This window comes from Lactuca serriola, chromosome 6 (genome assembly GCF_051521515.1).
Source record: "Lactuca serriola cultivar US96UC23 chromosome 6, Lser_US96UC23_V15, whole genome shotgun sequence".
Taxonomy (NCBI): Eukaryota; Viridiplantae; Streptophyta; class Magnoliopsida; order Asterales; family Asteraceae; genus Lactuca; species Lactuca serriola.
The window spans coordinates 184,988,964-185,006,832 of NC_136413.1; the positions used below are offsets into that span (position 1 = coordinate 184,988,964).

Consider the following 17,869-nt stretch of genomic DNA (forward strand, 5'->3'; position numbering starts at 1 on the left):
TAAGGCATGCTCCTTTTAGATAACCCTAACCCTTTTGCTTTCCCCCTAAGGCATCCAAGTTTCCTTAAAGCCCAAGAAAAGATCTAGAAAGCCTATGGAACTCCTCTAGAACCGTCCCCTCTATGGGAGGTTCTACAATTGGCTAATGTTCAACTTTTGAATATTGTCACCTTTAGTCCTCCCACTTTTAGTTAATCCAATTAATCCCAAAATTAATTTCAATTAATTTCTGATCAATTTTTATTAAACAATACTACTTCTAATTAATATATTAATAAATCATTTATTTTGATTTCTAATTAATTTATTAACCATATAATAAATTAATAAATCAGTCTCTTTCTCTAAAAAGCATTCCAGTCAATTACTAGGTTTGAGGACAACCCAAAGGACTGTACTAATAAATCAAGATTATACTAATTTAGTTATTAGCTTAGACACCTAATCCAATAGAAAAAACCTCTTAGTTATGTTCATCCAACCCTTCCTCATCATGTTTCTCTCTTTACCTATCACTGTGGCAGTGATCATATCTTTCTTTTGCTCTATGTTGATGATATTGTTCTCATTACTTCATCTTCCTCTCTAATCACTTGTATCATCTATTATCTCTCTTTAGAATTTCCCATGTCTGATCTTGGCCCTCCATCCTTTTTTCTTGGTGTTGCTACCTCTCGGACCACCTAAGGTTTCTTTCTGTATCAAACCTCCTTCATTAAGGAAATTCTTACTAGTGCTGATATGACCTCGTGCAATACCTACAACACTCCCTCTGATATGAAATCTAAACTTTCTCCGGATGGTACTCCTATCTCTAATCCCATTCTTTATCATATTCTTGTTGGTGCTTTGCAATATCTCAAATTTTACTCGTCCTGATATTGCGTATGGTGTCCTGCAGATCTGCCTGTTTATGCATGATCCTCTTGAACCTCACATTCTTGCTCTCAAACATATCCTTTGTTATCTTCAAGGTACGTTGTCTCATGGTCTGTTCACTAGACCATCCTCTATCAATCACTTTGTGCTGATTGGGTTGGATGTCCTCACACTCGTCGGGCCACCTCTGGTGTTTTTTGTCTATCTTGGTCACAATCTCGTCTCTTGGTCCTCCAAATGTCAACATGTCGTTTCTCGATCCTCAATTGAGTTTGAGTATCGTGGGGGTGGCTAATGTTGTTGTTGGAGCTTCTTAGCTTTGCAAACTTCTTCTCGAGTTATCTTGTCCATAATCTAAAGCTACGGTTGTGTTCTGTGATAATGTGAGTGCCATGTATTTATCTTCTAACCCTGTACAGCATCAACATACCAAGCATGTGGAAATAGATTTATATTTTGTTAGGGAACGTGTTGCTATTGGACGTGTGTGTGTCTTATATGTACCATCAGCTCACTAGTTTGCAGATATTTTTACTAAGGGTCTTACTATTCAGTTATTCCTAGATTTTCGAGACATTTTGAACATTTGTAAACCCCATGTTCAAATTAAGGGAGTATGTTAGTTTATACAAATTTACATTCGTTTTTACTCTTACGTATAGTGTAAGGACCCCCTTGTAATATTGTTATATATATTATCTGCAATACACTCCCCTAAGTGTGTTAGTTTATACAAGTTTACATACGTTTTTACTCTTATGTATAATGTAAGGACCCCCTTGTAATATTGTTATATATATTATCTGCAATACACTCCCCTGATCAAGAGGGCTTTTCCATAATTAGCAACTTTCTTTAATTGAGGAATTATATTAAAGATGCTAGCAAGTACGTAAAACATAGAAACACATGAAATTACATTTTTGGACAACTTAGGTTGGATTTTGCGGAGACTACCAAACTCCAAAAGAAGATTTAATTTCCAAACAGAATGAAACGTAATTGCTTTTTTTTAACGACTATCTCCTAATTACATATTTGTCCGCCACATAACTTGAACCCTCGCCACTTAATAAGGGACATCTTAAGAACACATTTGATACGGCTAATTAAGACCAAAGGCCCTTTGGAATAAGTCTATAATAAACCGGAAACTTATACGCCTTAAAGTGTGCAGTTTTCAAACTTGATTCTTTTAAACTTCCACAAAAATCAGCTATATACGATGGTTGTAAAATCGAATTTCTTTACCCATTTCAACCGCACCATAAAGCTAGCCTTGTAGTGACTAGTCGGTTTTTTCATTTTTTTAAGAAGAGATATAACTATCAACATTAAATGTCTTTGTTATCCTTTTTATTTGTTGCATACCCTAGGTTAATTGTCATCCAAATTAACAAATTAGATTATAATTAGCAAGAGAGGTTTGTTATGGTAAATGAAAAGGAAATATCATTGTGTAGGAATGAAGAATATCATAATTAATATAAAGTGATAACAATCCTAACATACATGACTACCTCAAAGGAGGACCACTCCATTGATTGAGGTATATACACACACATGACATCACATCACATACATATACAAGCCTAGTAATTAAACCAAACCATCTTATATACCAATATATAGACACCCGTTTCTAGCTACTTGATGGATACTATATTTGAATCGGGTTCGATTTCAACTTGAGGTGATTGCTCCCCAGATTCAGATGGGCTTCCTGGCTTAACAATCTCCACATCTTCAAGACTTTCCCCAGATGGACTATCCGGTTTAACAATCTCCAAGTCTTTCAAACTCTCATCGCTACCCTTTTTTGGCTTCTCAGGAGGCGGCTCTTCTTTCTCCTCCATCATTTCAGCACATAATTCAACCTGATTATATGCTGAAGGCAGCTTCTCCACAATCTCATCAAGCTTTCCTGACCGTTGATCATCACGATCCATCTCAATAAGAACCTACATTAAAACACAACACATCAACATCAACCATGCATGCATGCAAGCAAGAAAGAGAGTGATGTAACCATGCATTGCATGCATATTAATTGAATTGGTTACTTGTGCAGCTCGGTTTCTAAAAAGTGGTAGAAACCGATTCTTGCAGAATACGTTGAAAAGAGCGGTGCCAATGATCAATGGGATGGTGGAGGTGGAAGCACTGCTCGACTTTTTCATTCCAAACAATATTCCAGCGACTACTTGTGTCAGTATCAAAGAAAAGATCGTCGCATTATGTGCTAGAGGCCAATAACTTCCATCTGTTTGGTATTTCACATAATAAACATTCATGATCTGCATTCAATCAATCAAAACATCATTAACTAATTGTTACATAAAGTATAAAATAATACTACGTAGAAGAAGATGTAACAAAAGATTTACCTGATTTCGGTATACAAGAAAAGCAAAGAAAAAGTAGACGAGCAAGAAAGGAAGTATCAAAGGTGCCAAAATGCAGAAGGTGAAGCCAAGGAGTCCAAACAGAAGGACTCTTGTAACCTCTGTGTGGTATGAAAAAGTGATTGGACGTACAAAATCATCGTCCCTCATCAGAACGCATTTAAACAGCCAGTTCCCGACAAGTGGGACCGGCTGCAATAGTTCAAACGACAGACCTGACCAACCTGATGTCATCACATATGTCATAAAGAATGACGCCTGTATGTATCATTTTCACAAGAAACAAAATCATCAAAATATGTATTAACAAATTAATATTTTTTATAAACTAAATATTATTATATATATACGTACCTGTCGAGGTATCAATTCTGCAAGTAGGGTTGCCAAGTCTTTAGGGCTAGTAACTGTAAGCTTACCCATTCTCTCAATCCAAGAACCCGAGAGAATATTCGAAAAATAAACATTCCAAAACATAAAGATTAAAATTTTGGCACATGCACTTCGTTTTCTTGTGCTACGAGAGACAGCTCCTTCCAGTGTAGAAAACAGCATCATCAATGGTGGAACAATGGTGAGGAAGACAGTGAGGACCAAACTTGGTAGATACCCAGTAATTAGGTTAATAACACTCCTGTCTCTTACTCTTCTTAGAAATGGAAATGCAGCCTGGAGACGTTGGATCTTCATCAGACCTTGAACGAATGTTGTAGGTAAAAGAAACAAGACGCTGAACACAATTGATGCTATAAACACTGATATTTTACGTATCCATAGCAAGTTATAAGGTACGCAAAGATTTTGCCAGAAAACATCACGTGGTTCTGGAGCTAATTGGGTCACCCATAACATCGGGTCTGCTGATTGGATCGTGTGTGACACCACTAATGCATCATATCGACTCTTGAAGAACACCAATGCTGCTTCACATTCCTTCATTCAGATAATCGAAAAAAAAAACCATTCAGATATAAAAAGATTCACGTATACTGGTACTTTATAATATAACATTTGCATGAGATATGATTCAGACCTTTTCTTTAAGCCCATCGTCAACCTTTTGACCTGTGCATTTGTGTTCATGGCCAACCACTTTAAAAGAGTTTGATCTTGCTCCACAAAGCCCACATCGATCAGGATTTGCATTTGGTTCGCAGCATTGTTTAACTGGAACAGTTGTCATCACGTTATATACCATCTCTGCATCCTCCTGAAAGTGACAAAACATATAAAGTGTATGAAATTCTGTCGCTAGTTTGTTGCTAAAAAGTAGTAAAAATCTTTACCATAAGTTGTTGAACAGCACCAAATCGATAGACAACTTGGTGGGAAATGTAACTTGATTGATAATAATTGCTGAAGAATTTCCCGACAGATTCATTATATGATTCTACTGGAGACCATGGAACACCACGAACAAGAACAGTGAAGTTACTTGGCCTTGTTGGAAACCTATTTACTTGATCCAATCTCATTCTCGCCACATTTTTAAACTCCTATGTATATAGCGCTTCATGTTACAAAACTATTATTCTATTTCTACCAAAATAAAAACTTAAAAAAGGTATCGAATCAATCCTTACAAAGTATAGAAGTGTGCAAGCACAAGCAGATACAACGTACAAAGTGAAGCAATGAGCCCACAGCCTGAGAACATGCATAAATAGTTTATAAAAATTTGAGATTTTCAATTTTTTTTATTTTAGTCCAAAAGTTTATGCATGCATGAATATTTACCATCTTGAACCTTCCCTGACATTCCCAATAGTCAATAAGTCCATTGCTGTCGCATCTTCAAGCCTTACCATTCCTTGCCCAAAATAGTTCAATGGAAGCACAAGAAATGTGCAAAGAATGGTAGCAATGGCAAAAATACGAATACTACAAACATAAATGTAAATGTTAAGTGAAAAAAAACGTATATATATAAGAATATTTAATTATGATGGAAGATATAGGTACCTAAAAACAACGATTCTAAGAAAAACGACTGCATCTATACCCCCACAAGCAAAGATGTCTTCTTCGGATGCATCCCAAGCTTTTTTAATCCAACTTGCGGAAGGTGTAAATCTTTCAAAACAAATATTGTCGCTTCTTGTTCGACCAGTAGCAATCCTTTGACCAAAGTAAACGTTGACATTAAGTGGTTGTTTTCTCAATATGGAATATAGTGAGAACATCCCCACTGAAATCCCTATGTTCATACCAGCCGAAGTCAATAAAGCTGGTATGTCCATCTTTCACTCCTACTATCTCCAACCTAATTGCATTAATTAATTACAAATCTGCCACCACATCTAATGGAATAAACCTAATAACAAAACCCATGCATTAACCCCTAACCACACACACACACACTTTTTACAAAAACAACCTCACGCCTCACGCCTGCCTGCAACATCAACAACATAATATTCGTTATTAATGTTACTATATACTAATATCCAAAATTCAAAAACATACCCATTTACAATATGCATGATAAGTTTACGATAAATGAATGATATTGCATAATGAATCGTGAAGGAAATAAGAAAGTAACCAAGAAAATCAATGGATCTTGTAACAAATTTAACACCAACAAATTCCTTTTGTGAAAAAAGTTGAATGTGGCTATCAAATTTCTTCCTCCCTTGATAATAACATAGCAGTTTTCAAATGCATTCTATAGAAAATGGGTTACAAGAGTCGATTAGATTAAATTTGTTATATACCCACGCAATTCAAACTTGTTCACCAACATAACATAAGATTTTACAGAATCAAATGGGTTATACAAAAATTGAAAATGAAAATTATACCTGTTAGGAAGGAAGTTATCGAACAGGAACAGAGATAACAGTTGCAGTGCGAAGATGAAGATGAAGATGTTATCGCAATTGCAATTGCATTTAAGCTTTGTTGGCGTAGCTTTAACTTGAAATTGGAAAAAAGAAACAAAATTGGGGATTAGTAATTGAGAAGAAACCCAGAATAATAATCAATTTTGTTGGGCAAAACAAGAATAAAGGAGAGAAATTGAAAGGAATTAAAGGAAGATGACATACAGAAATGGTTTGAAGGAAAGGGGGGATTAGGACGAATCTTTTTTTCTTTTTGTTGTTGTTGATTCAATAGCGAAACCCCCCAAAAGATGAGGCTCAGAAATTTTCGGAGGATAATGATCAGGCAAGGCACGAAGGTAAGTGATTTGAATCAAAGCAAGAAAATAGCCGGGAACCGTAATGTATTATTTTTGAGTGTTATTTGGGTGGCAATCTATAAACCAGGAATTGCCACGTGTTGACATCGGAATTGAAGAAGGCGAAATAAACTTCGTCTCCTGCAAATAGGGGGGGAATCGGTGAAGTCTCCGTCGATGAGCCCAAGTTTCATGATGGCCCATAAGGCCCAACATGGGCCTGTTGTAAAATGCACTAAATATCATTCATGGATGGTAATAAATTCTTTTGTTGGACCAATTTAACTAATATGTTTAAAATATATGAATGTTTAGTGATTGATCCGATTACTGATTAACTACATATTTCAACATGATTACTATATATTTGCCTACATATATAGTAATCATTGATAGTATCGTGTTTATTACTTGTGAATTGGCTAACATTGTTTGGATAATGGTGTTCAAATCATTTAACAGATGCATAGTTGGATTTCTAAGTAGGATATATATCAAGTTAGTGTATTCATAACGTTATGGTCGGTTTGAATATTCTTGAACGATTTGGTTTTTGTGATAGTTTTCCCCGGTGAGATGATATTTGATAGTATTGTGGATGCCTCGTTCAATTGGTTTGTACATTGGAACCCTAAAGTTTTTGCCAAGTGGGTTGAGTGGATTAAATGCAATTTTGTGAAGTTGTTTCTTTCTAGCTTTTTGCTAGTTTTCTTAATAAAATTAAGTTGTTCTAAAAAATAATATCAAAAATACATGTTCAATAATTGAATTAGATCTATAGAAAGAAAGTTTAATATGTTTGTTAAATTTACATGACACAAAACATTCAATTGAGATTTATTAGACTGGAGGATGTGGGGTGCGGTTTCAATTGATGTGGCACTGGAACACCGCCCCCTCCTTGCGGTTTCAAAGTGCAGTTTGGAGAGTGTGGCAAGAATTGGAAGCGCTCCCTTTCTCTCTCTCTCGCTCTCTTCCTTTATCTCTCTATCTCTCTCTTCTTTCTCTCTCTCTCTTCTACTGCTATCCACCCCTTGGGTGTTGTAAAAAAGTGTGGCAAAAGGGAGTGTGGCACCACTCCCTCTAGCCTTACAAGAAATTGAATTGTTAGAAATTAAAGACTCAAAAACTTTGTTGTTGGGGTGACAGAGACAAGACAAGACATTGTTGTCAAACGAAAGGATTTTTGGAGACATAAACTTGTTGTAGAGTGGATGACACAATAAAACGGACCATCAATATCACAACAGATCTCTAGTTGTCAAGTCATGTAATCATTGACATTAAAATCATAAGCATAATTTGATCATTTGTTTTGTTGAGAAAATTTGCAAACGGAAATAAGATTTTTAATAGTTGTGTGTGATTAACATTATTAGCATTCAGTTAATCAATTTAATTTTATAATTTATTAAAATCTTAGAGTTCTTGTCTTGATTTGTGTATTTATTTGTCTTGATTTTTACATTTAATTTCAGAATTTCTTGATTAACATTGTTAGCATTCAATTGATTAAATTTTAATTTCAGACTATCTTTGACAGTTGCAACATGCTCATAGCAAGGTGATAGGCCATTAATCGCGTAGATGACTAGCACTAGGTGAGAAAACAAGGAAGGTAAGTAGAAACTTTGGGAGAGAATGAAGGATTATGGAGAATAATCTCCCTTGAATTCAAATAGGGAGAAACATAAATGGTAAAATCAATTACCTTGAGTAATAAACTAATTGTACAATAGGATTGAATGTGGTACGATATAAATATACTATTAAACAGAGTTCCATAAGCTGTTTGGTTATCTTTAATTATATTATAATACTTTACTAGCTAATTCAATAAAACAAAATAACAATAACAATACATTAAAGCAAATGCGGAAAGACAAAGACAAAGACATAAGATGTGTTGAAGATAGATTTTGTTTTTTATTCTCTTTCTTTATTTGTCAACCACAAAAATATAATTAGAATCGAATATATTGAGCTGGATTTTAATTACTTGTTTTTTATTTGGATTCCTTGTTAACTCACCAACACCTCATTCTTACGTGTCTTTAGTCTTTTCTATTCTCCTTAAACTTAAAGCCACCCACTAAAAGATTTTATACCGTTATATACACCACAAAAGAGCAATATACTTTCTATTTCTTTATTATTATAGAAAATTGGAATATACAATGCACATATTGGGTAGATTTTTATAATCAAAAAGAGATGTTATAATAAAGATATTTCAATGAAAGTACATTGCTATTCCTGCTCCTAAACATACAAAACTAAACTGTACATATTTTGAGTTTGAACAAAATCGAAAAAAGAAAAAAAAAACAAATATCAAACAAAAGTTAAAAACTTGAAACTCACACTACAATCACTATTTGATTATAGAATACTACCTCTCATTGTGGAGGAGGAGCTCTGTAATATGCAGCCACTGTTGCAGGGAAGAACATTTGTCTAACTCCTTCCGCCTTTATGATCGGAAATATGATTCCAGAGGCACCCTGCAATCAATAGCAACATACTTTCATTTATCTGTTTATTATATTTACAGCATATACTATTTTGAGTAAGAAAGAAATTCAAAGTAGGATGCTATAATTGGAAAGATTTGAATTCACACATACCGAAATCAATCTGGCGCCAATCCACATCCGTTTAAGGGAAGGAAAAGGAAGCAACAAACGGCCAACACCATATACTGCAACTGCAAAGAAGTGTATGACTAGACTCATGGGCCTAGGGTTTAGGCCCGATAGCAAAGCTACAGGCCCATTTGAGAATACACCTCCAAGGCTTAAATAGTCAAAACATGCTTCTCGCATCTCTTGTCTTGCTTTATCAGGTGAAGCACAAAAGACTTTGTATAGTGCCCCTGCTAATGTATTGATGGTGGATGCCACAGGCTACAAGATAGAATACATGATATGTATATGTATCTGTATACGGATATGTATATATGTATATGAGTATATGAGTATATGTATATGTACCTTTCGGAGGGTATAAAAGGACTCGAGATATTTGCATAGAGTATATGAATCATGGAGGTCACGAAGAGGTCTAAGGAGATCTCTCAAGACAACAATATCAGACAATGCCACAGTCATTCCACCACCAGTGAGAGGATGACGCATGTTGAAAGCATCCCCCATTAGCAAAGCACCTGGAGTTGGCTGAGGAGCAGCTGGCATGCTTCTGTTTGGCATTGTCCTTATGTTTCCTTTCTCAACTGCTGCTATGAAACCATCTTTCAACTCCTCAGGGATCTAAATATCCCATTTTCAGAACAATCAGAGTCTACTTAAAGGAAAAAAGAAATGTTTGTAATCATACCTGAGGAGCAACAACATTCTTTAGATACTTTGACAAATCACCATTTGAAATTGAGGGCACTTTTTGACCTGGAACATCAACTAGACAACGGATTTCTGTACTACTAATCCGGTAGAACAAGATAGGTGATGGATCTGCTAAAACTACATGTCCATGGTTTTCATATGGGAGTTGGCAGTTTTCCAAGACTAAACCAACAAAACAAGAAGGCACATCCACCTATAATTACACAAAAGTCAAACTTAATGGTTAGTCTATACTCTACAAGCAACCTGAGAAAGTCAACTCAAGGAAAGAATATGATTGATCACCTGAGGATTGCAAAGAGAGCGCCTCAAATTAGAAAAGCATCCATCACATACAATGGTTAATGGTGCATATGCTTTCATTTCTTTCCCACTTTTAGTCTTGTAAAGAGCACCTTTAATGGTACCTTCTTCTTCAAGAAGAGATACGACTGTTCCTTGCTCCAAACGAATACTATATATTGAGAAGGTGAATGTTTGGTTAACATTGTGGAACAGTTGGTAAAAAGTGAAAAACAAGTCAATGAAAGAAAGAATACGTGGGAAGTGATGAAGCTTTTTCCCGCATTCTCTGTATGAAACGACCATTGTGAAAGCTTCTGCCAGCCACATCTGCGTGAAACTTCTCCAATGGATAAGAGAGTCGAGTGTTCTTCCCATCCTTGAAAAGAGCATATCCAAACACCCTTTGAGCATCAATATTTTCCACACAATCTGTAGTAACAGAGAAAATAAGATCGTCACAGAATATTCAGCAAACATAGGTTGATGTGAATGATTGGTTATAGCTCTAGCATCTAGTCTAGTTGTTGTTGATAACAGTACCTTCTAGTCCCAATTCCATCAGTTTGAGATAACCACCTGGTTGTAGCAGCTCACCAACAATTCGATCAGGCTCTGTTAGGTCTCTTTCAATCACATGTACACGGCGTCCATCCTACATTAAATTGTGTGTGAGGTGGTAATAATCATCTTACTAGCACTAAGTGAAAACAACTATGAAGCATAAATTTGTTAAAAAGCCCCAAAGATGGAAGCATGATAATCCGAAGGAATGACTTTAGGGTGCAGGATATTAGCTCAGTTATCTACGAGTATTATTTTCTCTTTTGTTTTTCGTGTTGTGTAAATGCAAGACAATTATCATCAATGGTGATTATTCCGCTCTGTTTATCTAAAATCTAAACCTTACTTTCATATGGAGAATGTAATTGCACGTATATGTATTCATTTACAATCTTATGCTAATTACAGCGCCTTTACTTTAGACGTTCATTCAGACGGCAACGCGATTCAATTCGAAATGCAAACTTATCGTTGGAAAAACAAGAGGAAATAATTTCAGATTATATGATCGCATCGTTAACTCCACTAATTGACTAATTGTGAAACGAGACTGATTTATATTTTCAGCTTGTTTTACAAGTATAAAACAAATTTCTGTAGACAATAACAAGAGAATCTGATATCGACGTTGACAGCAGTCGAAGAGAAGAGAAGTAAAGTCTGAAGTTGTACCTTGGCGAGAGTAAGAGCGAGAGCAGCACCAGCAACACCGGCGCCGACGATAATAACATCGGTCTCGTCTCCAGATCTGCATTCTGTGGAGATAGAGGTTGATTTTGTTGTGATCGATGCAGGTTTGTGTGGACGTCCATTTTTTATAAGATAAGAAACGTAGAAGAGTATAACTCCGACAAAGGAAACGAAAACAGAAGCAAGCATTAAGCGATCCGCCATTTTTCCGGACAATGCCACCACCGCAGACGGCACCGTCAGCCCTTCTTTCTCTCTCTCTCTCTCTCTCTCTCTCTCTCTCTCTCTCTCTCTCTCTGTCTCTCTCTCTTGCTTTTTAGCCTGGCTGGAAATAGGCAAATATTGAGGATAGTAAACTCAAATAAGCAAAATTTGAAAGTACAAGGCCCCACCCACGTACTTCTCTTTGTTTGTTTTGATTTATTCATTTGAATTAGAGTAATTACAAATTTAGTCCTTATACTATACGAAAAACACAAGTTCAATCTAAATTTTTAGATCAACCGAATGTCATCCTTAGCCTTGAAGTTTCTGTTTCGTGCAGATATAGCCCCGGGACCATAAAAAATGACTTTAAATTATGTACTAAATTTGTGATTTTCAGTAAAATACAGGAATTATATCCGCACTTAAAGACCATATTGGGATGAATTCAAATATTATACTGAAATTGTAAATTTGAGTAAAGTAAAGGGACTAAATCTGTAATTTTCTCTTTAAATGAAATAGGAGGAAACTTATTATAATCTTGCCAGCAAATACTAGGCCCTACCCAATGCGAAAAACAAAAAAAGAAACGGCACTTAGCCTCGAGATGTCTCTAGGCCCAATATAATATGTCCAGCAACATGACAAATGGCCCATTGCTGAATATTTAAATCGTTTTCGTAATATGTTTAAGATTTATACTCTATTTATTATGCAATTAAAATTGAGATCAAGTATGATAGTGTTACAATATATATTTAAGAAGGATTTATTCGACAAGCATATGGTGTGGTTGGTGACCTTGGTGGTAGGTTAAAAAGAAGGATGTCATGAGGAAGGTTGTGGGGACAAGAATCTCATTGATGATAGAAGTTTTGAAATGAAATGAGTTCTAGATGTTTACTAATAAGATTATCATGTGTGAACTTTAGAAAGTTTGAGGTTGATCATAAGAAATATTATGGTTTAGCCATGAAGTCCTTCATCTAAAATCGGATTATGTGGTATGTCTTTTTTACCCATGACAATCTTGATAAGGGCCTTTCAAGTGAATATACTCATGTTATTTTTGTATTTCTTGTGTTAAATAGGGGACATGTTTATGTGAGTGTTATTTGTGTGCTTCTTATGTCAAATAAGGGATATGGCTACATGAGGTACAACTCAATATAACAAATGAAATGTGAAGTTTGAAAAAAGTTACAAGAAAATGTACAAGTATGTATGCTTAATCTTCAAGTGTTTATATATATATATATATATATATATATATATATATATATATATATATATATATATATATATATATATAAGTAAAGCACACATGTTATTTAAAAGTTTCTTAATAAAATAAACTCAAAGTGTAAAATAAGTTTGAAAGTATGTGATGCATCCAAATATAGTAAAATGTGTAACAAAAGATGTACTTTGGTCACCAATACTCCCAACCAAATTAGGATGCTATTATCGGTCTAAAACATATAAAATGACAAACTTTAGGGACCAAGCAACTTAGTTGTGAACTCACCGAGCCGACACAAAGCCACACTTATCAAGGGAATCATTATTGTATGACTTGCGACACAGTTTTGTGAAATTATGAGTATGTCGTATAAAGTGTCATTCAAGATAGTCAAGTTGTAATGAAATTACATCTAATTAGTATTTGGTAAATCTTTGTGGATGTTAAAGGTCCACATAAATAACCTACTTGTTTGAAATCTCATACTAAAATAATATTTTGCAATATTTGGACATGAATTTAAAAAATATGGTTAGATTCCTATATAAAATAATTGGTTAATATGTTAACTAACATGATTATGTCATGATCTTAAGTTGTGTCGAATGTATGATAATTTTGTTAATTTCGTTATATGAAACATGTTAATATATTGGTTAATTATTCATTTGTAATTAACAAATGGACTATTTTGGCATAAAATGGTAAGATGCGGTAAGAAAAATTGTCATATAGGATTCAATCAAGAGGTTGTTGTATAGGTGATTTTTTAAGATGTTTATTATAATTTTTCACGATCCTGTCAAAAACAGTTATAACTTATATATAGTCGTTAATAACTTCTAAATTTGTTTTGTTTTTTTTTTTTTTGACAAACTTGTCAAATAGAAATAGGTTTCATTTTTTTGGATACATATTGATTTTAAACAATTCTTATACTTAGTATTTCCATTTTCTTTCTCTACCAAAATTGGAAGTGTTATCGACTAATTATCTTAAGATTAAATTTGGTGTATCTTGATAAGAGAAAATGTTAATCAAGAAGTAAACACTAACAATCGAAGGTATTCTTTGAAGCCATATCCTTATAGGTACCTTATTTATCACAGTTTCTACCTATCGCGATGCACAGTATTATCGGTGATTTCAGAATGTCTTATTGTCTTCTACGTGTACTTCATAGACATGAGCAGAGTGGTTCATTCGCTTTTGGGATCTCCTCTTCATTACCAGAGGAGCCTGTTGTTGGTTTTGCTATTTCTCCCCCTTGTTTCGAATGGTCTGGAGGCACCGAAACACCCTCGAGTCTGTTCAGCATAGCTACTGTAGGACGAAGCTTTTTCAGCAAGGTACCTGCGAGTAGTCAGGGGAAGCATGGGATCATGTGCCTCAATCAAATTAGAGAGAATAGCGTTAACATCCAACACGCAAATTTTCATGACAACACGTTCGGACTTAAGCTCGACGATCTCATTGTTTGCAGAAGTAAGCTTCGTGGACAACACCCTTGTAACGTCCCAAAATTTCAGGCCAAAAATTTCATTTTTAATTAGGTTATTACATAAAATCAAAGTGTGAATAATCAAAATATAATATTATGAAACCATATCAGAGTATAATCCCAAGGATCTCGTGTGCGGAAAACATAATGTGATGCGCTGCGACCAAGCCGGCTCCTTTCCTTTGAAACAAAGTACCTGAAACCAAAACTGTAAACCGTAAACACAAAACTTAGTGAGTTCCCCCATCATACCACCTACCACATAATATCATCGGTATCTTTCAACCGGTAACTGTCATCGGTATCTTTCAACCGGTACCCGGGGACTATTTCACCCCTACCACTATCACATAATAATATGTCATAAACATATTGATCACGTACTAACATCATAAACATGCTGATCACATACTAACATATCATAAACATATTGATCACATACTAACATATCATAAACATACAGATAAGCATTGCATGGGTTCTGTATACCCCTTCGGTATCTTTCAACCGGTAACTGCCATCGGTATCTTTCAACCGGTATCTGTCATCGGTATCTTTCAACCGGTAACCGGGGACTATTTCTGTAACATCCAAAAATACGACCCAAAAATTTTTGTTTTATAATATTAAAATCATAATACTGAAAACCATACTAATAAACGTATTTCATAATTCTCAAAACATGATGGAATGTGTCATATCAAACTGTATCAAACATGTGAAAATGTCCAATCAAACTCCCAGGAAAAACTGTTGAAGCTGTGGTGTGTGCGATGCTATCAACCCAAACTCTTCCCTTTTATTACGGAAGTACCTGAAACTGTAAGCACGAAGCTTAGTTAGCTCCCCCAAACTACCACATACCATACAATACATATAAATCACATACTGGGCCTCGCCCACTGCATCGGACCGAAGTCCGGAAGCTGTATCGGACTGAAGTCCGGAATTGACTGGGACCTCGTCCCCTGCATCGGACCGAAGTCCGGAACTGACTGCATCGGACCGAAGTCCGAAACTAACTGAGCATAGCATAGCATAAGCACATATCAACTATCACATAATCATACCAATCAACATAAACACATATACTGCATACTGCATCATGCCATAGCCCGGAACACATATTGCATAAGACCTGTCTGAGCCACAAAGGCATCAAACACACTAACTGCTACATCGGACCAAAGCCCGGAACTACTGCTAACTAGTCGGGTCGGCATTGTGGCCGTAGACCCGTTCTTACTGGAATGAAACTCACCTCGTGTACTGGCTGCTAAATGAACTGCTCTGGAAACTGTCTGCTGCTGCTCCGGTATCTTCCCGGCTACAATTTCCATAATTGACTCAATTAATTACTGATAACTGTACTGAGGTTAAAATGACTATTTTACCCCTGGTCAAAGTCAACTTCCCGTTGACCGGACTCGCCGAGTCAGGGCGCAGACTCGCCGAGTCCTTCCTTTACTGATTCTAATTCCTACTCACCGAGTCCCTCTTTCACTCACTGATTTACTCCGAACACTCGACTCAAAGAAAGACGGGGACTCGCGACTCGACTCGCCGAGTCCAAGGAACTACTCGTCGAGTCTGACGAACTACTCGCCGAGTTCTAACGTGCAGACTCCATATATTGCTTTTGAATCCGCTCTATGGTTCCCAACTTGTAGATCTGAATTCTTGGACTCATTTGAATACGTAAGGTTACTAACTTTACGTGTAACTACGAAGGAATGAAGCCATTGATCTTTGACACACTTTATTTGGGAACACTCATCCAACTCGCCGAGTTGTTCATGCAACTCGTCGAGTTCTAAGGCAAACTTCATCGGACTTGCCGAGTTGTTCTTCCAACTCGCCGAGTCGACGGCTATCTTCATACCACTCGCCGAGTCATCCTGGAGACTCGTCGAGTTCTTTCAGTCCTTTTTCCATACAGCTTCGATCTGAGCCATGCAGCTGATTCCAATCATGGATCTGGACTTCTAGGGCATGCTTTTCACGTAAAGTTGCTAACTTTACGTGCATGCATGCCTTTAAAGGCTTCATATGACCAAAATAAGCTCTTAATGGGGTTCTAGGCTCAATAGGGACTTCAATCACAATCACAACCAAAACTTTATACTTCTAGCATGCCATGAGTGTCCAGATCTAAAGTATAACCCGATCTTAAGGCCTAATCATAGAGAATTTGGGGTTTTAGAGTCTTAGAACCCACAAATTAGGGACAACATAAATCTATATGATCAAAAGCCAAGGTATAGAATTGAATACCATAAAAGATGACCAATAGAGTGTACAATCCGGATCTACTTCCTCTTTCTTGGGCTCTCCAACTTCCACCTTTTCCTTCTTACTCCAAAGGTGCCTTTACAAGCAATGAACACACACACACTTAGGACGGCTAGGGTTTTGCTATCAGATGCTCTGGGGTGAAAAGGGACGAGTTAGGCGCATAAGGGAGTTTAAATAGGTCCAAAACCCTGAAATTAGGGTTTCCTCCAGACAGGCAAACTCGCCGAGTCCAGCGTATGGACTCGCCGAGTAGCCGGCTAAATACGCGTGTTCATCCCGTCTCTACTCGGCGAGTTGGGCAACGGACTCGCCGAGTTCTCCTCAAAAATGGAAACACTTATTTAAATACATACCGGGAATGGGGCGTTACAATTTCACCCCTACCACTATCATATAATATCATGATATAATCATACAGTCAGGCATTTCTGGGGTACTGACCTACCCTTCGATCCTAACGACCGAGTCAGGGAAAAACTATTCCCTGCTACTACCACTAACACACATAGCATATCATATAAACATATCTCATAAGCACATCACATAAGCATATCTCATGAGCATATCACATAAACATACCAAGATAATTATCACAAAGACAATTATCTACCAACTACCCCTGTTGGTGGGTCGACATTGTGGCCTTAGACCCACCCCTACTGGAAGGTAACTCACCTCACACTGCTGAAGTCCCGTAGACACAATCCCACACTGCTGAAGTCCCGCAGACTCAACCCCAGCTGCTGGATGACAGATTCCCGAACTATCAATACCAAAATAACACCCAATTAATAATCGGGTTCCACTACATAACCATAACACATACTTGGATAATTACTACATTACCCCAAGCTTGGCGTATTCAAGCCCAAGGCCCAAAGTCAACTAGGAATCAAAACCAGCATATGGCCCAATTTTCCAAATTAGGCCCGGGCCTATACATGGTCTTATTCTAAGGCCCAATATCATATAATCATTAAGGCCCAACTATGACCCATCTATGGCCTAATTTTCCAAATTGGGCCCAACCCCTTACATGGGACTTACCATAGGCCCATTAAATTATCCAATCATCAAGGCCCAACAATAAACCCAAGTGAAGTTAGGGTTTCACATAAAATGCCGCTTAGGGTTAAGTTTCCTACTTAACCCATTAAGGACTTAATCCACTAAGGACTTAATCCATTAAGTCCAATATGCATAGATTAATTTCTTCCAATGATTATTATTTAATATCTCTAGTTATTAAATAATTCC

General features: G+C 36.4%; 2 protein-coding genes across 2 annotated transcripts; both read right to left on the reverse strand.

Annotated features, from left to right (window-relative positions):
* Positions 1-2,334: 2,334 nt before the first annotated feature.
* LOC145057533 (hyperosmolality-gated Ca2+ permeable channel 2.1-like) lies at positions 2,335-6,473 on the reverse strand. Its single transcript, XM_079005394.1, has 11 exons — positions 6,335-6,473; positions 6,089-6,203; positions 5,247-5,679; positions 5,022-5,165; positions 4,868-4,931; positions 4,571-4,780; positions 4,318-4,494; positions 3,639-4,217; positions 3,267-3,542; positions 2,943-3,176; positions 2,335-2,840 (listed from the first exon to the last, which is right to left on the reverse strand). Exons 3-11 carry the CDS (start codon positions 5,522-5,524, stop codon positions 2,526-2,528), a joined length of 2,277 nt encoding a protein of 758 aa, XP_078861520.1. The 5' UTR covers positions 5,525-5,679; positions 6,089-6,203; positions 6,335-6,473; the 3' UTR covers positions 2,335-2,525.
* Positions 6,474-8,663: 2,190 nt separating this feature from the next.
* Positions 8,664-11,700, reverse strand: LOC145057534 (squalene monooxygenase SE1-like). Its single transcript, XM_079005395.1, has 8 exons — positions 11,349-11,700; positions 10,656-10,767; positions 10,370-10,544; positions 10,116-10,284; positions 9,805-10,023; positions 9,462-9,737; positions 9,096-9,374; positions 8,664-8,972 (listed from the first exon to the last, which is right to left on the reverse strand). Exons 1-8 carry the CDS (start codon positions 11,568-11,570, stop codon positions 8,868-8,870), a joined length of 1,557 nt encoding a protein of 518 aa, XP_078861521.1. The 5' UTR covers positions 11,571-11,700; the 3' UTR covers positions 8,664-8,867.
* Between the last annotated feature and the right edge of the window lie 6,169 nt (positions 11,701-17,869).

Bases quoted from the DNA above. Each gene is read 5' to 3' on its own strand.
- LOC145057534 (XM_079005395.1), bottom strand. From the start codon at position 11,570: ATGGCGGATCGCTTAATGCTTGCTTCTGTTTTCGTTTCCTTTGTCGGA. The intron at 10,768-11,348 runs GTACAACTTCAG...AATTTAATGTAG, and splicing joins TCGCTCTTACTCTCGCCAAG to GATGGACGCCGTGTACATGT. The intron at 10,024-10,115 runs GTGATCAATCAT...GTGTAATTATAG, and splicing joins GCTCTCTTTGCAATCCTCAG to GTGGATGTGCCTTCTTGTTT.
- LOC145057533 (XM_079005394.1), bottom strand. From the start codon at position 5,524: ATGGACATACCAGCTTTATTGACTTCGGCTGGTATGAACATAGGGATT. The intron at 4,781-4,867 runs GTAAGGATTGAT...CTATATACATAG, and splicing joins CTTGCACACTTCTATACTTT to GAGTTTAAAAATGTGGCGAG. The intron at 3,177-3,266 runs GTAAATCTTTTG...GATTGAATGCAG, and splicing joins TTCTTGTATACCGAAATCAG to ATCATGAATGTTTATTATGT.